The 27,840-nt window shown below is 41.4% G+C and overlaps 2 protein-coding genes across 9 annotated transcripts; one reads left to right on the forward strand and one right to left on the reverse strand.

Annotated features, from left to right (window-relative positions):
• Positions 1-179: 179 nt before the first annotated feature.
• On the reverse strand, positions 180-20,472 carry nup188 (nucleoporin 188). Its single transcript, XM_030064999.1, has 43 exons — positions 20,394-20,472; positions 16,583-16,637; positions 16,360-16,433; positions 16,192-16,276; positions 16,006-16,086; positions 15,680-15,724; positions 15,469-15,561; positions 15,240-15,359; positions 13,960-14,171; positions 13,164-13,278; positions 12,500-12,700; positions 11,939-12,019; positions 11,756-11,848; positions 11,538-11,657; positions 11,328-11,454; positions 10,820-10,978; positions 10,540-10,666; positions 9,953-10,040; positions 9,778-9,854; positions 9,327-9,441; positions 9,056-9,176; positions 8,901-8,967; positions 8,154-8,279; positions 7,741-7,981; positions 7,345-7,551; positions 7,030-7,199; positions 6,850-6,919; positions 6,695-6,762; positions 6,197-6,392; positions 5,953-6,030; positions 5,736-5,821; positions 5,416-5,558; positions 5,106-5,284; positions 4,614-4,814; positions 3,979-4,071; positions 3,689-3,841; positions 3,323-3,460; positions 3,003-3,077; positions 2,617-2,832; positions 2,296-2,427; positions 2,125-2,198; positions 1,772-1,901; positions 180-1,221 (listed from the first exon to the last, which is right to left on the reverse strand). The coding sequence occupies exons 1-43, from the start codon at positions 20,432-20,434 to the stop codon at positions 1,048-1,050; spliced, it is 5,247 nt and encodes a 1,748-aa protein (XP_029920859.1). The 5' UTR covers positions 20,435-20,472; the 3' UTR covers positions 180-1,047.
• Positions 20,080-26,465, forward strand: dolk (dolichol kinase). Of its 8 annotated transcripts, none has more exons than XM_030065006.1 (2): positions 20,080-20,096; positions 23,279-26,465. In XM_030065006.1, exon 2 carries the CDS (start codon positions 23,431-23,433, stop codon positions 25,000-25,002), a length of 1,572 nt encoding a protein of 523 aa, XP_029920866.1. In that variant the 5' UTR covers positions 20,080-20,096; positions 23,279-23,430; the 3' UTR covers positions 25,003-26,465. The 8 variants fall into 8 exon arrangements, with proteins under 8 accessions (XP_029920866.1, XP_029920867.1, XP_029920862.1 ...); XM_030065007.1 differs by lacking the exon at positions 20,080-20,096 and adding an exon at positions 21,380-21,396; XM_030065002.1 differs by lacking the exon at positions 20,080-20,096 and adding an exon at positions 21,819-21,949 and having other exon boundaries at positions 23,282-26,465.
• The last annotated feature ends 1,375 nt before the right edge of the window (positions 26,466-27,840 follow it).

Below are 27,840 nucleotides of genomic sequence, written 5' to 3' on the forward strand. Positions count from 1 at the left end.
GTTACAACATATCAACTAAAATTGGGTATATCAAAGTAGTATTTATAGCCTACTAGTCAAAATTCAGGTATGGATAGGAGGACATGGATTTTTTCCTCAACATAACTGCATGAAAATCTAGAATTATGATTTATTCTCACAGTTGAATTATACATTTAGAAAATGAAGCACAGAAACAGTTAAATCAGAACAAAGGTCCCTTTATTAGCACATACATTTCATTAGGTACAAATCTTGGCAGCTGCTTAAGTTGTGTACATACAGAAGCACAAATAAGAAAAAGTAGCAAATTCCACACCAAAAAGTAGTTTATTTAGTAAAAGTACAATAACCATTCTCTTGAATGAAAATGAAGTAGAAAAATGGCAAGCATAGATAACTTGTGTAGCTTTGCAGAGAAAGTTTATGCTACTCTAAGTCATTACAATACATGAGGAAAGATTATATTTGAAAATGCTTTAAAATGAGATTTATTTCTTCTTTAAACAAACTTTTAACTCTTAGGTAGCACTTAATAAATGTCTCTGGTCAGCATGTGTTGTCAGTGGCCTATAAAACTAGGCCTTGGAGAGATGGACCACAGTTACTGGCTGATGTCAAATAGCACCAAGATTCTTTATTAACAGACACGTTTGTTTATTTATTTATTTTTTCCAGACAAACTCAACTTCTTTCTAAAGTTGGACCATCATACAGTGTCTGAGTGCCAATAACTGGTTGTGGTCAGGCAGAATCAAATTGGTACTAATATGTTTTGGCAAAATGAGGTTTTAAACACAACTGAGCATTCCTCTGTAAAATCGTGAAACAAAGTTTCCCTTAACATTCGACTTGTACTCGGCTGTGTTTACTGTGCATTTAGAAATGAGGCAAGATGCCAGTAAAAAAGGTTTGGTCTGTTTGCACCACTGGAGGTGCAAAAACTGGATTTTTTTTTTTTTTTAATTACACAAAAAATGTCGGATCGGTCAAAAGTGAAGGGTGGATTCCATGAAATTCTGCCTGTGTTAAAACTGGAGATCTGTGTCTTGTGCAGTAAATCCATATCTATCTCTGGACAAGTCTGGCAAAGGCCTGGACAAGCTGGATGAAGGGCTCCTGGCCTTCATGGCTTCCCTTTGAGCCTGGCGTGGGGGGTTTAGTCTGAGAGGAGGGGAGGATGGCTGGTGAGGATGGAGATCCCCTGCGGAAGTGACGGGACAGGCTGGACAGAAGAGTGCTCTAGAGGGGAGGGGGACAGTGATGGAGAGAGTTAAAAACAACAGGCCATAAATTACATAACATTCTTGGGGTACATAAATCACATACAAAGCATTTCAAGAAATAGTGGAACAAGGGCTTAAATTGGACATTTCATATAGTCAAATGCAATGTAATGTGCTTTACAGTTTAAATAGAACATTATAAAGGTTAATACAGAATGACAAAAAAACAATCATCAGTATACTGATTATACTGATCATGTTTCAGCATAAGAATGACCCTCTAATTCCTATCTGGCTTCCTCATAGGACAAAATAGAGACAATACTAAATCTATTTGAATGACAATCTGGCTTCAACCTCTTGGCATTGTACATGCTGGGGTTTAAGACCAAACTTCCAAATAAATGGATAAACAAAGAGTGACACAACAGTATTCACCACAGTGCACAAAGAAAAGCCTGAGCCAAAAAAAAAAAAAAAAAAAAAAAGTTGTGTAAGGTACAAGCAAAACAAGGACGGTGAGAGTTGGTTTAGTCCTGAGAGGCAGAGAGGGACAGAAGCCTCACCAGTTCAGAGCTGAGCTCCTGTTTGAGCCTCTGCTTGTCTCGGGGGAGGATGGAGGGGTCCTTCAGACTCCGAACTGCCTGGGAGATCAGCACGTAGAAACAGTTCTCCATGGTGAACATCAGCAAAGACCTGAAAAGACGGACACAAGTTATTCCTTAACCGTCTCAAATGAAAATATGTTTTTAAAAAAAGGATATGTCAAGATTACAACTTTGTTAAAAAAAAAAAAAAATCAATTTCTGTTGTGCAAAACTTAAAAGGGCGATTCAATTCATTGAATCATGAAGTCATACTAGTCCAATTCAAACAGTACCTGGAGGAGGTTAAGGGAAAGGGGCCTCATTTTACTTACTTAAGTGCTTGGATCTCATCCGATGAGGCCAGAGAGGCTATACTGAATGATGCCGGCTCTTTCTTCTTCTCCATCTACAAATAAAAAAAAAAAAAACAACACAGTCAAAACAACATACTCAGGACTGTAAACTGTAAACAGTGGAACAACATTGAAAACAATGACATGTACCTCGCCCAACATGCTGAGGGCCACGTTGATGGTGGCCAACAGGGTTCCGAAGGAAGGAGCCACATCAGGGTCAAAAGCTGGCGTGGTGAAGCTGAGGACAAACAGGGTCCGATACTCTGCCAAGTCCATACACTGACAGACAGAGAGACACGTCAGCACCTCAGTCTACCACACTATTGTGGCATAAACATCAAAGAGTGGTGTGGTCTAATGACTCAGCTGGAAATATGTGGTACAGAAAGAGAATAAAAGCAAAGAATACAGCACAGCCTTGAGGGAGGTTGTTCAGAGTAAGCAGCTAAACTGAATGTGCAGTCTGACCTGGTCCAAGAGGATCTGGCAGCAGTCTGGGGTGAAGTGCTGCAGAGTGGCCAGGGTTTTGCTGAGGATCTTCAGAAGGCTGCACTGCACAGCGAGCAGGGCCTTCTGCTCAGCCTCCTCCCTCTCCCCTCCACCTGCTGCCTCTTTGGAGGGTGTCTGTGGGGGCCGATGGCTTCTGGGTAGGGGGCCAGGGGGCAACGCCTCACCATTTTTAACCTGAGAAAATCACAGAAAAACAAAAACAAAAAAAATCTTTTCAGTTTCACTTCTTACTGTATTTTTGAGGCAGCCCAGATTTTTGAGTTTTTTAAATGATGAGGGACTTTTTGATCGCTGTGCCGGGTAATGCCATAGCATAAGAGGTTAGACATTTCCTGGTTTCTGACCTGGAGGTAGTGATGGAGCATCTTCTTGCTATGGAGCAGATATGTACACGTCTGGCAGAGGTAGCACAGGTTAACCTACAAGAGAAAGTAAAATCAGGCTGGTAGAATCTCCACCGACCTTCCCCACGCTCATTATACACAGTATGAGTTACTGCAGTCTGGGAGAAGATACCTAGATAGTTAACTTCTTAAATGGAAGAGAGAAGGGGCATAAAGAGATCTCATGAAATTATGACTATATATGAAGACTGAATTAAAGCTATATTGTAACTGCAACAAAGGAGTCATTATCTGGCTGATAGGCTTTCATCTAGACTTACCTGTACGTCTCGGAGCAGCTTGGGCAGATGAAACTGCCACTCCTTACAGAAGCTAGAGAGCTGCAGCAGGAAGCCCACAGTGTGGTCTGCCTCGTCCAGACACGCCAGGCTCTGGACCGTTCGCACTGCATTCAGACACTAAGCAGGAAAGAGGAGGTAAACAAATGGAGCACCAAGAAAGCAAACATTATACTCAGATCATCAGTATGGAAAACCATTTCTGACAAACGCAGGCAATTACTATTTATCTCTGAGATACTGCACACATAACCAAACTACTGCAGAGATTTCTCTATTTGTAGCTTCAGCAACCAGTCACCCCTAGTTTGTCACTATTGCAATGAGAAAAACTTCATATAGTCCTACCTGCAGTATGCGTTCCTGATGCACTCCAACAAAGTCTAAGGCTTCATTGACAAAATTGTAGCGTAGAGTCTTCAGTAGACTCTCCATTAGGGACATGCACAGGCGATACACCCCTGGCCAGCAGGGGGAGTCCTGGGACTTACGGGAGAAACCCTACACAGGGGCAAGCATATTTTTCATTACTGACACATTAACACACCACATGCTGTGTCTGTAACAGTGTGTAATACATGCAAAATCCATGACTGCTCCTGTATAGGGACCAATATAACTCTAGTTATTTCTATTACCTGTGATGTTCCATTTGAAGACACTTCATAAACACTCAGAAGAGGGAGACAGATGGTCTGGATAACTCCTGCCCCAGCAACAGCTGCTGCCCCCTAGTGGTCACATGGTCACATTGACATGAAGAACTGATTTCAACAAAACTGAACTATGGTGAGTGCTGGTTTGTACAGTTACTTGGATGTTCCCCTGGGGTGATAATCCACAATACTGTAATTGTGTCACTCCATTTCTTGTCAGGGAAAAACAACTCCCAAAATAACACTTTTAGCATATAAACGAACATTAATAGTCAGTGAATACCCATTTTTGGTGGAAATTAAAGTTATTTTCTTGATATTTTTGTATTTAACCTGGAGAGAAGATCCTGCAGGTAGCTTCTGAAATTACACAAGAAAAGGGTAGTGATAGTTGTTTTATTTTGGCATAACCTGCTTTGTTTGCATTTGTTTATATGCAAAATGGTTATTCAGGTACCAGTTTTGTCATGCGTTGGAAGTGACTGGAGAGACGCATGCAGTTTTGTGGATTAGCAGCTCAGGGGACCACAGAGCACCTAATGGGGATATTTCACCACCAGGTTCACCTCATATCATGTCCAGCTAACTATACAATGCTGTGTGTGTTTCGTGTTTACCTGAGGAGTGCGGGCCAGCGTGAGCAGCAGGTGTAGTGCAGCTTCAGTGAAGAAGAGGTTATGTTTCAAGCGCAGACTGAGCTCTACGGCGCTGAGAACGGAGGGCAGGACCGGCACCTTCCTCATCACCAGAACCCAGTGCTCGCCATCCTCATCAGCTCGGCACAGCTCCTTGGCCAGGTGCAGTGCCAGCACACAGACCTTAGAAAGAGAGCAAAAACACTCCTGAGTGGTTGACTGGACAGAGGTGGAGGGTGGGGGCTGTATGATCCCAATTTGAAGAGAAGGATCTCCTCCTGATATGCAGCAGCTCACTATAATCTCTTTACAGTTACATTTTTTCCTATATCCCATTCTTACTTCCTGGTGTTATATGCCTACTCTTGCATGACTAATAATGTCAGTACTACAGTATTTTAAGTTGTCCAGTCAAGTTTTGGGTGAAACACCCACTGAGGTAAGACTATGTCCATCATTCCCTGCCTGGCGTACCCCATCTCTCTGATCCTTCTGAAGGCTGCGGGGAGTATCCGTCTCCATGCTCTCATCGTCTTCCAGCACGTCTCCCATCTGGCTCATGTGGCGAGTACTGTCAATCAGGGCCAGGGCCTCGTCTTTCACCGTCTCACACACAGACAGCAGTAACTGGGGAAGCTGGGAGATCTCCCCACCTAATGAGAAAAGCATTGCTACATGCATTTACACAAGTATACACTATACACACTCACACATGGCAACGTGGAAGTGTGTACTTCAGTAAAATTTGATTCTAACCCAGGCACAAGACTCGTATGTCTCTCACCATTGAGTCCTTGTATCTGCAGAACAGATATGAGCGCAGAGAAAATCTTGGCCTTAGTCCTGTCCAGCTGCTGGTCAGCCTGCAGGACACTCTCCAGGATCAGGGAGAGGGGGGACAGGATGTCAGGGGCTGTGGCCAAAACGCTGGAGAGAGTAAACAACAAGAACAGGAGCAAGTGAGTTGACAGAAAATAGAGGCCAGATATCAGAAAAGCAAAGACCATATGTCAAAAACACTAACTCGTGTCAATAAACTTAACCATTCCTTTAAACTGTCTCTCCATCAAATGCACAAGAAGATACAAACAAGCACACACGTACCTTTTCCACTGTTTAAGAAGGATGAGTAGCAGAGTGGCCATCATGGATCCGAGACGTAGACATGGTACAGACATGGGCACTATCAACTGAAAGAGAGACAGCAAGTTATAAAGAAAATATCAGGAATGGGAGCATACATTGATTAAAAAGAGTAAAGGATAAAGAAGCATATGAATGATGATATATGTTTGGAATATATTTTGTCATGGTTACTCACAGCAGCTTTGGCCCCATCCAGGACATCCATAAAGAGCTTCAGCTTGACTGAATCCTCTGTGAGCTGCATTACATCAGACTAAGGAAGCAAAGTACACCAGTCAAGATTTGAGCAAAACTGTATGGGGCCCATCAGCAGATTATCCTAAAATATTTGTTATAATGTTTGTTCCATTTGGCAGATCAGATATTCCTATATAAACACCTGCAACACTGAAATTGTGAGTGGGTTCACTGTGACGTACATAATTAGTGGAAAGAATCAGGAGCATCCGCCAGGCTGAGATGAGCATCTGAGTTTCGGAGAAGGAGCAGATGCCTTCCTCCTCGGTCTCTGCCACTCGGCACACCAGGGACTTCACATATTGGGACCAGTACTCATAGCGCCGCCCAGTGGAGAACTTCTGCAGTGCATCCTTTAGAGATTGTTCCAAGGAACCACTGCAACACCACAGAGATCTTTACTATTACCACCAGGTTCAAATGATTTGAACCATAATCAGCTGAAGCAGCGATACAGACAGTAACATCCTAGTCAAGTGTGATGTCAAACAGCATTCAAGGCGTTGCCTTTGTATTATTGTTTTGATTACAAAAGACAATGTGGTGCCAGGAAACACCTGAATAGACTGTGACCCTGTGGTTGACTTTTTTGCCTGTTTTTCTGAGTGTTGTTCAGCTACATCCCCCAAAATATGCCGTATCTATCAACACCAACAGAAGTAATTCATTAATGAAAATACCTGACGACGTAGTAGATCTCTAGGCCAATGATCTTCATGACAAAAGCACAGGTCTCCAGTACACAAGGCTAGGAGAAAAAAAAATAAAACTTTTCAGTTGACAAACTTGTTATCCCATGACTCATGTCATTGATGTAGCAAAGTCAATAGGATACCTCTGTGGTGTCTGAAGGGGGAGTCAGTGTCCCAAAAAGAGGGGTCGTCAAATTTTCCCAAAACCTCTCTCTGGAGAAAAATGCAAGCATATATGCATCAACAACCATACACCATTTTAAAACATCTCACCAGATTTTTTTTTTGATCAATGCAAAGGCTGTCAGAGAAAACATACGTACTTAGTCCTTAAAACAGAGATGGCACTGTCCCTGCGATCCTGCCACAGGGCAAGAAGGAAGGCAAGAGCCGCTCTGTGCAACAGGGGAGGACACCAGTATTTCCCCTGTTGTTTGGAGTCAATTAGGTCCAACACCACCTGCAGACAGCTCCACTCGCCCAGCAGAAACTCCTACAAGCCGAAGAGGCAATCTTTTTTTGATTTACCATCAAATTACACTAGAAAAACTATCAAATTCACTTCAACCGTAAACACAAAGGCAGCAATAAACACTTACACTTCTGTCATTTTTATCAAATATTCCCACAGTTCTCACCTTTGACCCCTCGCTGCTGTCTTTTGCCTCCAGGTTGAGGAAGAGCTCAATAAGGCCAGGCTGGGTTTCAACAGCAACCGTAAGAAACTCAAGGATCATAACCTTGATCCTCATGTCTTCTGTCTTACTCTGCAGCCGAGTCAGGAATGCGTCTCGAATGGCTGCTGCGTCATTGCCAAGGCAGGCGTAGACTGACATGGGAGCCACCTAGATGCAAAATGCAAGTTTAATATCATTATATGCTGCAGTTTAAAACAGCAACATAAAAGCCTATCATGTTCAAAACATGAAATCAGCATCAAAACAGTAGAACAACTGCACTGACATAAGTCCAAACAAAACAACCAAAGCAACTACGACAAATAAAATAACTGCTGTAAATTTTATGGGTCTTACTGTTGCAAGTCTCTTGAGCAACTGGACGGCCAGGCGTGGCAGTGCTGGGTCATGTTTGTGGTAAATATATTTGGCCAGCACGGCTATAAGATTGTTGCCATGGCCACCGTGCTGCGTCAGGGCCTGCTCCAGAGGGGATACAACGTCGGAAGGTGGCTTCAGACGGATGACATTATTTGTGACAGAGAAAGCCAGTTTCACTGTCTGGATCAGAATCTGACCCGGGCCTTCAGAGCCACCACTGAATGGGGTTAAAAAAGGAGATTTTTTTTTTTTAACATGGAATCATTAAACATGAAAACACAGATGTTTGCAGCTGACTTGGAATAAAGACATTTACAGGTAATATAGAATGTAGACAAACATGATGATGCTCTACTGCCAACTAAACCAGTCTTGTAATTGATTCCCACCCGCTGGGCTGCGCAGCCAGGACCATGTCGATGGTGTCCACTCCTACTCCCATGATATTAACCACTGCCTGGCCAGCCTCAGTGTTGGCCAAGCTGTAGATACACAGAGACTGCAGGGTGGGTGTGCTGCAGCAGAGGAGAGAATCAAGAATCGATCAGTCGAGCTTCAGTTACTCCAGTACAGATATGGTGAATCAAAGTGTTATTAAGTTATGTTTTCTAGGTGATGTAATACACTTTGTCAAACCAAAAATATTTTTGTAATGACAACATAAGAAACAGAAGTGCACTTGAATAAGGTATCCTAAGTGACAGGGATGTTAAAAAAACAAAACAAAACAAAAAAAACAACAGGTTCAATCACAGGTTGAAGCAAGAGGGTTTCTTGTCTCTAGCCATATGCTCAGGCAAGTTTCACTTTCTGATGTGTTCATGTACGCTTTGAACAATTTGAGTGCCCATTATTCAATAAGCTGGCGCCACAGGTACTCAGTGAAATTAATAGTGGGAAGTGGGAATAGATAATGTGATACAACTTCTCAATACCTCTAAGCAATACAATTAGTACAATTAGTACAATTATACAATTAATTGTGCAGCCCAGACTGAAAGTGTCACAACACAAACCTTCATATTGTATTATCAGGTCACTGATTAGACCTCAGATGACTATGCACACAATGACATGACTGACAACCACTCTGCAGCAGTTGAATGTCCACACAATAACAAAGTGCTTGAGCTTACCTTCCCTGATCCTCTCCCTCTGGGCTGAGATTGAGAATGGCATGGACCAGCTCCAAAATAAGACAACCTGTATGAACAGCAGAAATTTTTTGTTCACTCTAATAAAATTTTTGCCACTGTAATATTTGTCGCTGTTGTCAGATGTGCCTGCTTACCTATCCTTTCCCTTACTCCGTAGGTGTTGTAGCGCCACTTATGGTATGTGGGCAACATCTCTTTCAACACCAGCAGCACACAGGGGATCAAGCCTTTATTCTGGGTGCTGCCAAGCTGGCCCTGGGATTAATCAACAGGGGGGAAAGGGGAAGGATAATGAGTCAGTCTGTATTACTGCTGTAGGATACAAATAAATAATTTCCTTGTTAATATCAGTGCATGCAAAGTTGAGCTGTCACTGCAGAATATTGCATAAATGGACCAGATTACCTTGACCAGGGTTGTGATGAGGCGGAGGAAAGCAATGGTCACAGCATACTCGCCCCTGGGCTGCTCAATCTGGACCAGCAGGTTTCCATAGTTACCTGCCTTCATGCCCTCAGCACTTGGGGAAAAAAATAAACAAATCATATTTTTGTTTACTTTTTTTTTTTTTGGCTTATTCAACATTTTTTGTTTTGAAAATGAATATCTATGACACCTGAAAGTCCATAAATCCAGGGTTCCCACTCATCAAATGTAGCAGCCCTGACTTTTCCATGACCTTTCCTTATCAAAATGATGAATTCTCATGACCTACATAAACATGACCATTTTTTCCTTGACCAAAAAAAATACTTGAGATTTAGAGGTCTTGTTGAACTTTTTCAATACATTTTCAAAATTCTGTGACACATGGAAACCCTGAAAATATCTGGTGGGAAGTTTAAGGCTGTAATACCTCACAGACTGAGCCATGTTAGTCAGAGGGCTGGAGGCAAATGGGAGGAAGCCTGTGTGGTGCAGGCTAGACCACACCTGAAAAGAGACAAAGAATAAATACGATTAAAGATAAAGAACAGCATAATATGGCAATGCTAATCCCTGTTCAAAGCAGAAATAATCAGTATACCCACCTTCCCAGGCATCCTGGCAGCCAGCACAATAAGACAGTTCACACAGGAGGCGATCACATCCACTGGCGGGTTGATGACTGATGTTAACCTGACAAACCACAAAACAGTAAGTAATAGGGAATACAAATAGGGAGTACACACTAACAAAACACTGTTCTTCAGAAGTTCAATGCAGAAACCTGAGCACTGTGCAGTAGAGTGCTGTACTAGAGGCCTCAAGATATCTAAATGAAAATGGTTTTCTCTGTACCCGGGTCTCCCCCTTGCAGATATTCCCACTTTATGCTAAGCTCATGCATTTTGGGGGCAATAACTATGCAGTTTTTTGCATGCAGTGTTATTTTCACCTGTTCTAAAATGTATATGACTATTTCTGCATAATGAGACTTAAACAGTCTTGGAGTTGCATAAATTGGGTTTACCTCAAAACTTGAGACGCTTGTGGAGTCAATGAGCACAATTTTATTCATGTGTAATGTGCATGGGGGTGGTGGTGGTGATGTGCAGTCAACAAGTCAATTTGTCATATTAAAAGACAGTCTCTGAGTAAAATATCGAGTCAGACACTGCCCTACTGGAGAATTTACCTCTGCAGCAGCATGTAGATGCGTGAAGTGAGAGGTAACAGACAATCTGACACTGTCCAGTCTGTGCTTATGATCTTATGCACGAGGTCCAGGATGGGCTTCACACGCACACAGTGGGCTATGACGTCTAGCACGGAGACAAGGAGAGATGGAGGGAGAAAAAATAAACAAATTAAATACTGCAGGCATTACATAACAGGTCTCCATTCTGTATGTGTGTGAGAACTTGAGAGAGATATCTGCTTGTGGAAGCGTATGACTGTCTAGGCATCTGCTGTACCTGCGGTTGAGACGACATGAAGCAGCATCTCAATTTCACATGTGAAGAGAGTCCAGGAGCTGTAGGAGTAATCCCAGCGTACCACATAGCCCTGATCACCAGCTATCACCACCTGGCCGAGCACTCCTTGAGGCATCCACAGGTTAGTCTGCCCCAGGCCTGATGGTCAAGATATAGCATTATAGTATCCATCGTATGTTTCTAGGCAACATGTACAATATTGTTTTGCTGTTTTTGTCGTTCCATTTTACAGTGTGATGTCTAGCAAGTGATCTGTGCACTTTCTGGGGTGGGAGGGCTGACTAAACAGAGTAAAATGGAAAGCGGTCAGAGGGACTTTTCCATAAAGGCTGTGACAAGACTCAACAGAACAATAAAATGTCCACTTTTACATGCTGAAAAAACGAACTATATTGTCAAAAATAGACACCATCTCTACAAAATGCATGGGTTCATTACAAAGAATAATCTCCACTCAAATTTCACAGTAACTACCAACCCAACTCACCAAGAGGATAGAGAAGTTTTGGCGTCTGTCTCTTCCAGAGTGTCTCGTCGTCCTTGGAGATGATATCATTGGGCTTATGTTTGTACACTTGTGTGTAGAAGGACATCTTATCCAGAAAGGTGTACACCTGTCATGCAGTGGTAGAAAACATATTATCTCATTTAGAAAAGAAAGATGAGTGGTGTGTGTGTTTACATGTGTGAGAAATACCTTTTTAACAGTCGACTTGTTTGACAGAAGTGCAGTCAGAAGTTGTAAAAGTGGTCCAATCTTATGAGGGAACATCCCAACAGCACTGTCCAGGATCATACCTAACCCCATGTTGGGCTTCTGGATAAGAAATTTCACAAACAGGACAAATATTAGCAGTGCAATTCACATTTCTCTCTGTAGATTTGCCTCTAGAGTGTCTTTTTGTTCCTTCTCACCATTTCCCAAAAAAGTTCAGCCAGACTGGGAGCGGAGAGGACCTCACAGGCAGCATCAATCAGGTGGGAGCAATTTGTTGCCACACCATCCGCCTGTCACATAATGACAGAGCTGGTCAATAACACAGGTTACCATATGAATATGAGTAGGGACATTATTAGAGGAACATGTAAACTCTATACCTGTAGGCTTTCCTCTTCAAATGAAGTAATCACAAAGGAAAGAAGGCCATAGATACACATCTTTGCTGTGCTTGCTGTGCACTGGAGGGGGAAATAAAGGCAGATTAGAAAAAGGCAAATCCATAGATTACAATGATACCAAAGGTTTGTCCAAAAATTCCCTGAGATTAGACATTGATAACTTTAATGTTAACTTCCAAGTTTGTGAACAACAGTAAAACAGGAAAAAATATCACATTGTAACTGTGTCAAAATAAGACCTCTCTGCAGGGTAAATGTTATCAAAATGACATTTGGGCAGCATAAGAATAGTATTATAGTAATATGGCTCTTGGGCAGGTAGGTTATGCCTTTGCGGAGACCCATTCAACTCCAAATATGAGTGATTAAATCGCTTTCAGAATCAGTTTCGTGCAGAGATGTTATTTTTACTCAAGTATAAAATACACTTAACTTTGTTTGTTTGGATCATGTAGCGGTATTTGTAATTATGTAAATCTGTCTGTTCGCTGCACAAGACCTGATGGTTTTGAGGTCACCCAAAAGTGTGTATTGTCTTACATTATTCCCTGAACTACCAAGGCCTTTCAGCATGGTTGAGATGTACTTGAACACCCCCAGCTGCAGGGAGGTGCCGCCTATCCTCCTGATGACTGGGCTGGTTTCGTCTGGTCTCAACGTGTGTCTCAGCAGGACCCAGGCCAGCAGCACCGGCCCGTGGTGAGGGATATCACCAAACGTCACCAGCAGCTGATCCATCTCCTGGGAGGCAGAGACGGTATGTTAGACGAGATGCCTGTGTGACCTGTTTTTTTTTTTTTTTTTTTTAATCAGTCGTTTGTGGGAATACTTGTACTTAGGGATGCACCAGTTCCACTTTCTCAATGCTGATACCAACAGTGTGAAACGTCTAATCCGTTACTTTCACAAGGGTTTCTACACTTCAATTCCAAACATTTTCCCATGACTTTATCATAATTATATTACAAATTTCCATGTCTGCATTTATGCAGTGTAATGAGTAAAGCAACCCTCATAAGACAAATAAAAATATGTTTCATAGTAACCTCTGCCTCTCTTGACAAAACCTGCCCACACAAGACATTTGTGCCAGAATCGCAAAAAAAAAAATCTCAAATTTGTGTTTTTGCTTGATACTGAGGAAGTTATGTTTGATCTTTTTGGCACAAATTTGATTCCTTATGTTCACAGATTCAGGTCTAACCTTGCTGATGTCGGAGGCGTTGTAGAACTGATGCTGCTCTGTACAGTCCTCCAGGGCACACTTCTGCAGGAAGTCTATGTCCATTCCTTCTACCAGAATAAGAGAGCTCAAGTATCTGCAGGCCAGACAAATAAAGACATTAGAGACCACACTAATGCTACAACACAGAACTTTTACATACAGAAAAATGTTCATTATTTTTAGCTTGATGTTAAACCAATTTATACAGTAATGATTAAGCCCGACACCAACCAATACAACTCCATGCATTTTGAATCATCGCAGACAAAAAGAAGCTAGAGTCTGTGGTGACATTAGGCACAAATACACAGTTGACCTTTAATAATACTTTTTATGTCTACCACACTTCAATTTATGCTGTACAAATGTATTACTCCATGACTAATTTCCTCGTCTGATGAATCCATGACTCTCAAAAGTTTTTTTCTGCATGTAAAGATTATAAGGCAATTCCCTGAATGACCCATCAATTTACTTTTTAAGCAGTGTATAATTTACATTCACAAGAGGGAGACAAACAATATAGAACTACAAAGTTCCATACTGCAGGTTTACGAAAAAAATCTTTTTATTTTTAAGCAATGTACCTAAACACATAAGATCATTTCAGGAAAGAGATGCTCCCTCTTTCTGTTTAATTTGCATAAGTGCGTTTTTCTTTGTTTTTAGTCAGATCATGCCATGAACTGATAATTTCCACGTTCCTGTAGTTCAGAAATAGTTAAACGTCACTTCAAACATATCACTCCAACACACACAGCCTCAGTGTTTTTACCCGATGCGATCAACCAGCGCATCCATGCTCTTGTCCACCAGGTGTCTGTTGGTCTGCCGCAGACCAAACCCCTGCTCCTTGAACATCTTGGTGAAGATCAGCAAGTCAGCAGGACTCATCTCAAAGTAAGCGTAATACAGGAAGATGATCTCCAGCAGCAGGGACTGTTCCCTCAGACACTGAAGGAACCATCGCGATACCTGCCGCTCCGTCTAGAAGAAGAAATTTTTTTTACTTTGCATTCTTTTACAGACATTTCAACATCAGTGTGAGATTTATGAAGTGCTGGGTGATGAAACGATATTCACACCCTCTAACAAGTGTAACCCTAGAAGTGATCAAAGCCTGTCCTTTCAACACAATAACACTGCAGCTACATTCATATTTAGGTACAAATGAAATTTTTTTTACAACATTTCAGTTGTGACTAATTATTTTTCTAATAGTAGTTGTAACTAATTAATTTACTATTAATTAATACTTTTTCACTTCTGCTTGTTATTTTACAGTTTTATTCAGGTCATAAAGATGTGTTTCAAAGGACAGCTGACTGTCTGATCTATGCATCCATTTGCTACAATGAACATACTCACATTTTCCATTACAACAAACCATTTTGCAAATCATTTGGGGGTATTAAATATTTCACAACATATAATTAAAATCCCTAGATTTTTACATTTGAATTTTTGGTTGAAACACCGTCCATGCAATGTTCTGCCACTGAAGCTAACAAAGTCGTCAACATTCATAAACCGTAGAACAGATCATTTCTTGTGTAAAGCAAACTTTTCCCTGGGGACTATTTTGTGGCAGAGAGACTATTTCACTTCTCCCAATTTCCAGTCATCAAAACACAGCAGTGCTGCTGCTTTTAGGAAAACTAATGTGGACGACTTTTGTACAGTGAATACTGGTGTAAAGAAAGTCTGAAATCTCTGAAAGTTCATTTTCATATTGTCGTGGAATGAATAGAAACCAATGGCTGGATAAAAGGTAGGAAAAAAGATATCAGAGTTCTAAAATGCAACTGCTTGCTTTGGTGTAAGATTAGCAGAAAGGAAATGTTACATAGATATGTAGATATGATATGAATCCCTGGTATGGTCCTTTAAACAGTGATTTTACATGGATGTTGATTAAATATCCCTTAATATAATAGATTTTTTGTTTTGATAACATTTTCAGACATAGTCCCCAGCCTTACTTTCATGTCAAAAATAAAACATGAATATTTTGTTTGTGATGTCGATATTAGATCTTCAATTATAAATTCTCACCATGAGGTTTCCATGGGTTTCCCATGTTGGTGCTTCTGCTTTGAAGAGATTCTCAAACTGTGACTGGTAGTTGCTCACCAAGTCCTTCTCCAGTTTGTTAACACAGTTTGAGTACTCAGCCTGCACAAACACAAATGCAGCAAATTGTTAAGCTGTGGGCATAACACCAAATAAACTAATTTTCACAGGTACAACTGTATGATGTGAACCATATCTAGCAGCCTCTTACCCTGTAGGGGTGTCGCTCATCTTGAAAATATGTCAACAGGAGAAGGACACATCTGAGTAGACACATGCGCTCCTCATAGTAATAGTCCACTATCTGTGAGTAAACACACAGAGACATTCTGTCATTCATTCATAAATATTACACGAGGAAGTGAAAGTTAAATCAAGGGTTCTCTTAATGGGAAGTGAACAGCTTTCACTGATTTAACAACCTTCAGCAGCAGTGCTTGGCTTTGTCTCTCATCCTGGAGAACAACCTGTATGGAAGACAGTGATACACGTCATTTAGGTATCTTTCATAATAATGGCTTTATACTCTTAAACATGCAAGCCTTTGCAAGGTAGCTGTTTGAAACTTTAAATTGGTCATATTTATTCAGTCTTTGGTTTTTGCCTGTTGTCAAACTTTGTCCTCGCTATCCACCATGTTCTCTCTCTGAATGTGATCAAACCAACAAACCAAACAAACCCAAACAAAATGTTAATTTCAGACAATCCGATTCAAATACAGCTAAATAATTCAAGTGGAAGTAGTCACCTTTAATGAATTTCGGGTTCCTCTGTAGTCCTCCTGTAAGTAACACTGTAAAATCTGCACACTCTGTTGCTCGTCAAGACCCTGTAACACCACATTAAATCATCATGAAAATGTGCCACCAGGAATAGGCACATAGTGAAAGGGTATTCATAGAATTTATATAAAACACCAAATTTAAACTCTCACCAATAGTTTACTGATCCTGAGACCAAACTCCTTCAATGGTGGGGCAACATCTTTGTTTTCCTTCACCTTCGTAGCAGAGGCTGAGCTATAACACAAGAGACAGACGATTACCTACTGAAGTATTGTGAGTAACAGTGTTTCTGATGTTAGCATGAGCCGTGGCTATACCTCGGTGGCTTGTAGTAGCTGAGTCCTTGATGTAGCCTCTCCCAGTGTCTGTCAAGTTCTGCCTCGATCTGAGCCTTCACGTATCAAGAGTTCAGCACAGGAGAAAGACCATTACACAGGCAGAAATGAGATGCTTTACTTTTGCCAATGCGGCTACATCTGAATGTCCGAACTGTGTGCATGCACTTGACATTGTATGTAAATCATGGACAGCAAGACATACCGGCTCTCGTAACGCAGATCTTCCCAGTAATATGGTCCATAACTCTCGACTGCTCCTAAATGAAGAGTGGGTATAGTTAAGAAAAGGGCTCGGCCACATGAATTTCATGACAACACTGTCCTTAGGAAAATAGATAATTTATATACCAGCTAGTGCTTGGCAATATGGACAAAATCAATTATCATTATGGTATTTTTTACCCAATACCTTGATATCAATATTGTGACAATATTGGAGGGATGACTCATATTTAAACGTTGGGATTTTTGAGAAACATTAATCAGTAAAGTGGATATGATGACTTAGCAGATAGAAGCAAAGAATAATAAAAGAGCTACAACCATCTAGTAAGATCAGAAAATTGCATCCCGTTGCTGTAATGCAGCCTTGAAAACCAGGAAAAGACGTTTTACCATAACACGATATCCAAAAATCCCAGGTGATACTGACCCTGATATCACTCCATCAATATAATATCAATATGTTGGCCAGCCATAGTGTTTAACAGTTGCTAAATGGTTACACACACTCTCTGCTTCTAGGATGCTTCCAGGCTTCATGTCATGAATTGTTGACAATATTTTAACTTAATATTTTAGTATGTAATGACGTGGCTACCAGTACCAGTGGCTACCAATACCAGTACCCGAAATCTTCACACCCACAGTAAACCTATTCATAACAAAATGAATCCAGGCAGGGTTGACGGGATGCCACTGCAGAATGTAGCAGCAATGCATAATGAATCCTAAAAAAAAAAATCACCAATTCTGGAATAGGTGAAACATCTCCACACCTGTCTTGTATATTTCCACCTCCATGTTTGACTGTAGGTTTCATGCCCTCATGCAGACATTGCCAAACAGAAGCTCCCTAGTTACAACCATACAGTACAAACTCTGAATGATCAGTACTGTACACAACTTTTTTTCTAGTCTGCAACAGTGAAATTTTTATATTGTTTGGCCCATGGCAAATATTTAGATGTATTTAGGCTTGTCCTGGGTCTAAAGACTGCATTACAGTAAAAGGATGCAATTCTAAACTTATTTAACTGTTATCAAAAATATTGTTGAGTAAATATTTTCTGAAAGCATCAACAGTAATCCATATGATATGGTGACAAAATCAATACTGAGGTATTTGATTGCGTGGCAAGCACTTATACTTCTCCCATGCACATTGAGGAACACAGTAAAGAAGCCAAGGAGCAGTTTCAGACCTTCACACTTTAATAGAATCTGGGGGTGATCAAGTTTTAAAATCAGCTGTTAGATGCGACCCACATGTCCACAAGCTCTTAAGGAGAGTCTGCACAAAAGAAGTCCTTACAGAAACCCATAAATTGAAGTGTCTTAACTTGCTAAGCATCAGTGGAACTACAGCTGCATGTGTTGTGGCAAGATGAGACCAAATATGAACTTTCTAGACGTGGACAGCATCAGCATATTTGGTGACAAGATACAACTGAACACAAGGAAAAGCAAGGTGGTGGGTTGTTGCTACTTTTGCTGCTAGTAGTCCAGGAGCTCAATCAATTGCATAGTGAGTTCCACTAAGTACCAGGATATTTTATCCCCAGACCTGTCTGCCTCTGCCTGGAGGCTGAGACTGGGCTCTAGATGAACACTTCAATAAGATGATGACCCAAAACATAAACTGAACCCAACACAGAATGGTTGTGGTAGGCCTGACACAAAATCAATTGTTTTCTATGGCCATCACAGTCTACAGAGTTGAGAGGGAGGCTTCATCAAATATATTTTGTATGAGTGACAATAATTGTGTTCAGCAGACAAAATTGTACTACTCAATAAAGCTGCGTGGGAAAAAATATTGTGTTAAAATAAAAGTGCATGGTTCCTCAATATGTTTGAGTCTGAAATATGAGTCACTGCGTGAGCTTTTCTTTTTAAACTATTATTTTTGCTCATTTTCATTGAGATAATAATTGTGGTGTTGACTATAGTGCTTTGAATGGACCACTGGGGTGTTTTTTATTGAGTTACTGCTACTTTTAATGGACTTGAACACTTCTTTCACCGCTGTCCAGTTGCAACATGGCTAACAATGCAACTCAAAAACCAATGGATGGATTTGTGATTACTTAAAAACCAGAAGATGGCTTTGCAATTACAGATATTTTTAGCTGTCTTGTTAAAGGCAGACTATTTAGTTTCAAGGGGGAGAGCTCCCCACCTTTTTATGATGTGGTAAAGAATGATTGCCACTCAATTCTCGAAAGAACAGATCTTAGAAATGCCTCAGGAAAACTCTTTCACCCATCATAACCCAAAATATAGGAGTACATTTAATATCAAAACATTAGGTTCAAGACAGGTATTGGAAAGTGTTACACGAATTCTGCTGATTATTCAAAATCTGCATGAACCTGAGGGTTTATCCTTCCTCAGGTTCATCCTTAACATTAGCAAACATGATGTGTGCCCTCCCATTTGAAACTGCATAGTCTACCTTTAAATCTAGACCGCTTTGTAAATGTGTTGGCCATATGAACAATGGCCATATGGCCACATGAACATTGTTGCACTGCATTATTAACATCTTCCCTGACTTCTCCATGCTTTCCCTTACACCAACCCAAGAGCCGCTGTTGTTCAATGTAAACTTAACCCTCCTATTATCTTTGGGGTCAATTTGACTCCATTCAGTGCCTAACATCTCTCAACACATGATGTTGCATGCTATTGTTTTGGCATTATATTTAATGACTTGCTGATGTGTTTTCAATATTCTGCACATATTCTGTACACATCAGTGTTTCTCTGGGGTCAGTTTGACACATTTAAGAAATAAAACATTTAAGAAATATCATCATTTTGCACAAATTTGAGTATTTAGTTCTTTTGGATGACACTGAGGAACTATAACAAGACATTTGTCATCCTCAAAAAACTTCCCTCTGTTTTAGGGCCCTAACTAGACATAACAACACCACATATGAGATTTGGCAGGGAAAAACATGATTCTTACAAGAACTTTGATTTATGATGGAGAGTAAATGGGGGAAGTTATATTTACTTAGATAGTCAACAAGACACATAATGTACTTGACACATAAACTTGGGTAACAATTATTATTACAATCATTTTCTGGAGGATTAAATTGCTGGGGTCACACTGACCCCAACTGATAAAGCATGATATTAAATTTGAATTAAATTATCTCCTGACCTGACCTGGAGGCATGGAGAGTTTTAATAGCTCAGTGGTGGCTGCTAATTTTATTCCAAACTGCGCACAAGATGTTAAAGATACAATTCATTTACTGACTAATCAAGTCATTTGATTAATGTACCCCCATCTCTCAAATAATGAATAAAAACGAGGTCTTAGGCCATCACCACCATACCCTGCTAACGTTACCAACTATCCTAACCCAACCACGACGAGTGTCTGTGCAGGAGCTAAACCTCAGGCACATTTATTTGGAGACATGAGTCAGGAGGGAAGCAGCTACCCCAGCAGTGTGTGAAGCTGGCTCACAGACCAGGTAAGTTACAGCTGATGGTGTAGGACCCAGGTTAACTGAGCAGAGAGCGGCGACATGCTGTTGTTGTCATGCGGCTGACCGCGCTGCCAAGCCATTCAAACGGAACGCTAACTGAGAGCCGTTGCTAGGCTAAGTTGGCATGGTGCTAACAGTTAAATACAGAGTCAGTCACATATTTTTAAACTTTATGTGTGTCAAAACTTTAAATTAACAAACCCACAAGTGCTTTCCTGCTTTGTGAGCTTTGGTAAATACACTGCCCGCGCAGACGTTAAAAGTTTAAGGCTATCTCCCTACCTGACGCACAGCTCCGATTCCGCCATCTTCGTTTCTGCCATGTGATTGGTTGTTAGGTTACGTCAACGGCGTCGTCTTCTTCTTTTTGGATTTCCGGTAGACATCCGTGGGCGCTCAGAAGCACACTGCCGCAACCTACTGTTCATTTAACGTTAGGACTCATTTAAATCAAATCAAATTTACTGTTTTTTTTTTTCTATCAAGTGGGATCAATTTCACCCCAGCAATTTAAACCCCTAGAAAACTACTATAATAAAATTTTTATACAATGTTATTCCTTCCACCTGCACTCCATATCTCAATACGCACGCAGTTATTGACTTCAAACTGAGTGTGTCTCCCATTAGTACTACTGCACAGTGTGAGCCCTGGCTGGGTTTCCCTCTTGAATATTAACATTATACACGTAATCATCCTGCACTGACATTTTAAAGTAAAATTTATTTATCTTTTCCTTTTCCTCCTCCTCTGCTTCAGGTGTAAAATCAGCTCCTGAGTGTTTTCTAACAGGAAGCCCATCATCTTCAGGACCCTTAACCTCTTTAAATATTTCCAGTCATGTTACTGCCCTCTGCAGGGTAAAAAAAAAAAAAAAAAAAAAAAAAAAGTCCCCTTCATCTACAGCCTGTATCCAATTACATAAGCTGTAAATCATTCAAAACCTCTCCTCCTATTTCCTCCTCCCTGTCATCTCTCTATAAGGCAAGCTGTGCATGCAGCCGCTGTTCACAGAGAGAAAGAGAAAAGCACTTTCGCCTTTTCTTTTTTTTTTTTTTTTTATTCTAGTGTGGCTCCAATGCAGGAAACACCGAACACGTCAAATCAAATCCTTTCTCATCTCTGATATATAATTTCTAACTTGCAATGATTAATTAAGCTGATTAAGTTTATTGTTTATTCTTCAGATAGTATTTAGACATGGCAGACATGGTTTGAAACGCTGACAACGTGATGAGCTGGGATGGGAACTAAACTAAACGTGGAGGAAAAGGAGAACGGATGGGTAAAATGCCTTGCCACACTCTTTTTTTTTTTTTTTTTTTTTTTTTTTATTACTTGTATGTCAGAACCCACCCAAACACACCCCCTGTAACCTGAATGTTTCTTGCCCTACTGTGATTTTATATTTGCCATGCAGCTGATCCACGTATAAACGCAGAATATTAAACATATACAATGTAATACTAATACTCATACTAACACTACTAATAATGATAACATTTATTATTATTGAATATTTAATACTATATTACATGTAAATTTAATATATATTTAATGTGCATACAATAACAACATAAAACCTTAACACATCTTACTACATTAAATAATAAACCCCCAAAATAATGGAAATCGCGTCTTGAAAAAAAAAAAAAAAAAAAAAAAAAAAAAAAAAAAAGGGCCGTCGGTGTACCACGTGACCTGGGTGTCAAACATGGCCACCTCCTACTGGGTGTGAGGAGCGCCAGCTGACAGCCAGGCCACAGAAAATCTCCAAAAGGACGGACTCCGCTCCCCGTCTCAGCCCTGCTGCGCCCGGCGGATGCTGCCCTGATGTGGTGCGTACTCCGGCCTCGCTGCCCGGTCTGTTTATTTTAATTTCTCCGCTGTTTTTTGCTCTCCGTCCGGTCGGGCTAACCCGGCACAGGGTGTTAGCTAGAGGCTCGCCGGGGCTGCAGCATCCTTGGCCAGGGGGCAGCTCTCTCTTCAGGGACACGCAGCTGCTCTCTAGCACCGGGTGTGATAAATTCAAACAAACAGCTTCGTCTTTCTCTTTGTGTTTCTCGTCTGTCTCTGTGCTAACACCGTGCCTCCTCGCCGTGTAGCCGGGGAGCCCATCCTGCCTCCCCCCTCCACTTCCACCTCCAGGGACAAGAACAAAAGGTGAACTGAGGCTGAGGATGAGGAGGCAGGGCAGGCGTCTCTCAGAGGAGCCATTCATGTGCCGGACAGTTTTGTGGTTTGCACAACCAGAGGGGTGAATGTTCACTCTGTTCTCAGTTCATGATGCAGGACTGCAGACCAAAGTTCAGCCACAGACAGAGCCGTGATGACTCATGGGCTGTGTTCACATGACAAGTAGAAACTGACAGGGTCTCATTGTTTCTTTGCCTGCATGTGACACAGATATTATTATTTTTTTTTACAGGCAGGGTGAACACAAAAATCTGATCGTTTCAAATCAGATTTGAGCCACTTTTATATGTGGTTTTAAAAAAGATACATATCTATTTTCTGCTGATGTGATGGCAAAATGCATGCGTTTCTTTTTTCACTGAGCATGGTCATATGTTACTGTCAGAGCTTCTTTCATTCACTGTAGGCCTTGGCTGGGCGATACGGACAATTTCTTTGACCAAATACCTCAATATCGGTATTGTGACGATGTTGTAATCTTTGTTTCTCAAGAGATTTAAAAGCAAGGGATTTTTGATAAACAGTCATCAGTAATGTGGATGTGATGACCAAGCAGGTAAAGATAATTAAATAGCTACAACAGACGAAAAAGTTCCGAAAATTGCATTTCTTTACTGTAATGCAGCCTTTGAAACCAAGAGAAGACATCACTTATGCCATATCATGATACTGCAATATTCAAAATCCCAGATTATGTCTAGTGTCATATATTTCAAAGCCCTATTGTTGGCAGTGGTGGGCCAAAACAAAATATGGCAGCAACAATGACTTGAAGACAGCGAGGTTGCTAATGGAATAGACACATGTACGATGCTTTAATCCAAGCCCTTTTTTGCCTTCTCGCCCTCAGCCTCAACAATTAATCAGCTGTCACCACGCCAACTGTTACCACAGCAAACAATCTGAAAAATTATTGCCTGTGCTGCCGTTCCATTCATTGTGATGACGTTTCACTTTCATTTTTCTTTTAGCAGATTTTGGCGTCTCCAGTGAGTGAAGAGCGTCTGGCACATGATGATGCGTGCCACAGAGAGGAAGTGACAGAAGAAGGCATTCATTGTTGCAGAGCAGCGTCTGTTCGGATCGCCCCTCCTCCGTCTCCGTGAGCCTCCACGCCGCAGCCATGCAGATCAACCCCGTGTTCGTGGAGTCTGCTGTGGTTTTGGCCGTGGTGCTGTGTGTCCACATGGCGGTCTGGAACCAGCACTCCTGGTGCAGTATAGCCCTCGTCATCCAGGCTTTCTACGTGCAGCACAAGTGGGACCGCCTGCTCCGGTCGGGGGGCGCCGTGTTCCAGTTCCGCCCGGCAGCAAACAGTGGCATCGTCCCGGCCTCCATGGTGATGCCCTTACTGGGTCTAGCACTAAGAGAAAGGTGCTCTGCCTCAGGGAATGTCTACTTTGAGCGCTTCTCCATGGTGATCACCGTCACGGGCATGATGCTAGCTCTGTTTTTGTCTCTCATCGCGCTGGGCATTACAAGACCGGTGCCCACAAACACTTGTGTGATCGCGGGCATGGCAGGCAGCGCGATTCTCTACACAACAAAACAGACGCTGACGGTGTCTGAGGTCATCGAGGTCTTAGAAGTCCTGCTGATCTTTGTCTATCTCAGCTTAATTGTGCTGTACCTGCTGCCGCGCTGCTTTACTCCCGGAGAGGCGCTCCTCATCGTCGGAGGAATCAGTTTCATCGTCAACCAGCTCATCAAGCGCTCCCTGAACCTGGCGGAGGTGAAAGGTGACCCGGTGAACTATTTCCTGCCAGTGGTGGTCGTGGGCTCGCTATTGCTGGGGGTTTTCTTTGCCCTACTCTTCTGCTTCATGGAGTCTGAGACCTGGGTGTCCTCCCTCTTCTTCCACATGATGACAGCCGTTCTGGGTCTGGGGATCCTCATGCCGTGGCTCTCTCTGTTCATCGGCCGGCACCCCATCATGTGGCTGTTGGACTTTGTCACGTTAAACGAGAGAAGACTCTGTCTGTTGGGATACTGGGTGTTCCTAGCCAGCGTGGCCACCTGCGTTGTGCTACACCAGAACTACCAGCGGCAATCCGGATCAAAGAAGCACCAGGCCTCAACTGTCGTCAGGAAGTATTTCCATCTGATCGTGGTGGCTACGTTCGTCCCAGGGCTGATCTATGACCGGCAGCTGCTCCATGTGGCATCCGTAGGTTGCCTGGCGGTTTTCTTGCTCTTGGAGTATATACGGTACTTTCGTATCAAGCCGCTCGGACAGCTACTCAGGCAGCTGCTCACTTTGTTCCTCGACGAGCGGGACTCTGGGCCTCTCATCCTGACCCACATCTACCTGCTGCTGGGCATGTCGCTGCCCATATGGCTGTCCCCTGGGCCCTGCGCTCCTAAGGGGACACTCCCAGGTGCGGGCGGCCTGGTGCCTTATGCAGGTGTGCTGGCCGTGGGGGTCGGAGACACTGTGGCATCTGTGTTCGGCAGCACCATGGGGGAGATCCGCTGGCCTGGCACCAAGAAAACCATGGAGGGGACTGCAACATCTGTGTTCGCCCAGATCATTGCGGTGGCCATGTTTCTCATCTTTGATGGGAGCATCAATCTGAACTCCACCTACTCATGGATTGTTGGCTCTATCTCACTGGTGGCCATGCTGGAGGCTTACACCTCCCAAATAGACAATCTCCTCCTCCCACTCTACCTCTTCATCCTGCTGTTGCTTTGACTGGACGGGACAGATGGCACCAATTAAAATGAGGGTCAGCAGACCCCCTTCCCCCGTCTTCAGTCCATACTGAGGGGAGAGAGGGAATGGTGAATTGGAAAAAATAATAATAAAAAAGAAAAATAGGATTGTAGAACTCAGATAACCCTTTAGGAATAAATGTACCTTCCCCCCACTATGAAAACGCCGCCACAAGGGGGGTTAATGTGTCCAGCACAAGAGAGAGAGTGTGGAGTTTTTTCAGCAAAGTAGCTTGATTTAATAACTAGACTAAGCTGAGATGGCACTAAAAATTCTGCTCTTTACTTTGTGTGGGTGCAGATGTACTGATAGCATGACATCAAAGTCTGTTCTGTTCAGATGACAAATCATTTAAATATCAGTTGCTTAGGAATGAGTTTTAATCTGAGTTGCTGAGAAATGCGAGGAGGAGTCGCGGATATTGTTTGGGCTCTGTCTGCAGCAGAGGCGGCACTCGAGGTACTCTGAGGTACTCGGACAACGACACCAACAGCTCCTGAATTATGTAATAGTAGAAGCAGATGCTGCTAAATGGCACATTTTGATTATCAGTGGGGTTTTTTTCCTATATCTTGTCCTGTTTTTTGCAAATGGAAATATGCCTTTGTACAGCCTTTGAAGAACATTATTTAAAGTGAGCTTCTTGATTGTTTTTTTTTTTTAATCAAACATTTTATTTGATTATATTACAATATGGTTTCTGCCTCTCATGTGGCAGTGTAAAGGATTGAACTGCTGAACATATTTGCCTTAAGAAGTATATTTTCTATCAGTCGACATTACCTAGTATTGTAGACGCTGTAGTTGAAAGCATGATATTTGTCAAGAGGCCCGTCTCAACTCGTCAGGGCTGGTTAATACTTCGATATGGCAGCAACCTAATATGCTCCTGCATGACACTAATGTGAAATCCTGTACTGTAACTTGTACACAGAGTTTACCCTGCGGTTTATTTTTGTTTAGTAAAATCGTCTCCTTTGCTTAATATTTCTGTGGTTTGACGGGACCCTCTAGAGACATTTCCTTGTGACACTGAGCCTTGCAACCCCACTGTTTTTTTTTTTTTACATAAATCTTTCTCCCTTCCTTTTGGGCAATATTTTTTGAGCAATAGATAGCCAGATAATTATACCGTTTACTTTACAGAAATATCCTCGACGGTCAAAATGCTTGATCTCATCATCATACTATGCATTGAGATGGGGATGCCATATTTATGACCTGAAACATTTTTTTCAGCATGACTTAACACAGTATTTGGTTTATCTTTTATCTGTACATGAGCTTGATGTTTTTTTTTTTTGTTTTTTGTTTTTTCTGTTGTAATGACAGTTTATCAGCATGGTCCTACAAGTACATTGTTTTTGCCGCCATCCCTCCATTTTTCTGAAATCCTAGTATTGCATGTTGAGTGCATCATTAAAGACTTTTTATGGTTTAAATAGTCTTAGTTTCTACTTTTTTTTTTTTTTCAGCAAGCGTGGAGTCCAGCGTGCTCAAATCATCAGTGAATGTACAAATATAAGAATTATTGGTGAATATACAAGTGCAATATAAAGATAATTAGTGAGTGTACAAATCTAATACAGACAATATTCTCTTTTTAAGAGCTTTAGAAAAGAAAACAGCTGAAGAAAAGAGGGAAATGGAGAAAATGAAACAAAAAATAAAAAGAGGGGCAGATGTAAATCCCCCAAAACCACCATACCAGCCAACCTTTACATGCAAAAAAAAAAAAAAAAAAAAAAATGTAAATAGCATTAGATTATTTTTTTTGACATGATTATCAAAGCACATCTTAGCATCAGGAGTGTCTTCACCCCTCCACAACATCATTGAGCATTTCTCAGCTGACGTAAAGCAACAGTTGCCAAATCATCTATGAGCCAATATGAGGTGGTTTAATGTCTCTGAAGTATTAAAATATAACCATTTGTGGCTCAGAGTTTCTGATGTTATATGGAAAATGTTGCACCAGTACATCTCAGTCTTTAGACACATTGTATTGCAGGGTACGAGAATGGCTTCATTAGTTTGGTACTAATCTCATACAGAAGGAACAGAGGCGAGCCATTTATTTATCTTAGATTTATCGAGCTTCAACTTCTGTAAAAAGTCTTGAATTTGAATTTAATTCAAGTTAGAGAATGATACTACTTATTTTGTATAAGCCAATACATCAGGTTTAGACTTTGAGAGATGTCCTGAAGCACAGGGGTGTAGCAGACACGGGGCAGAGGAGGGGCATGCTCCCTGTCCCCTCTGTCCCCCGCACTTTATTCCTCTTACAAATAGTGTCAGTTCACCCAGTTACTAAATAGTTCACCCACTGTCACGGGTCAGCCGGCCCACCTCATCCTCATTGCATTTTTTTCCCTTTTCTTTGCAGTAGATGCCTTTCACAAGCATTTAACCCTTTGAAACCAGAGCAAATTTACTTGATTTCTTTAAAAAACACAGAGAAAGGGTGATCAGCAATTTACAAAATTTTAAATAACATAAAATAAGAAATAAGCAAAAATGAGCAAAAAACAGTTACGAAAAATTATTAGACGATTATTCAATAAAGAATTACATAAATTTTGTAATAAATAAAATAAAATGAAATAATTCTTGGAAAAGTAGCAAAAAAACCTGAAAGGAATATACAGTATATTTAAAATTAAATTAGAAGTTTATATTACCCCAATATTACTGCAAGAATTTGTTTAGAAAAAAAGAAAAGAGAAAAAAAATCCCCTCAAAAATTGAAAAATAAAAAGAAATAAAATGAATTAGGTTCAGAGGATGCCCATGCACAGTCTCCCGGGTTTCAAA

The sequence above is a fragment of the Myripristis murdjan genome, chromosome 12 (assembly GCF_902150065.1).
Source record: "Myripristis murdjan chromosome 12, fMyrMur1.1, whole genome shotgun sequence".
Lineage (NCBI taxonomy): Eukaryota > Metazoa > Chordata > Actinopteri > Holocentriformes > Holocentridae > Myripristis > Myripristis murdjan.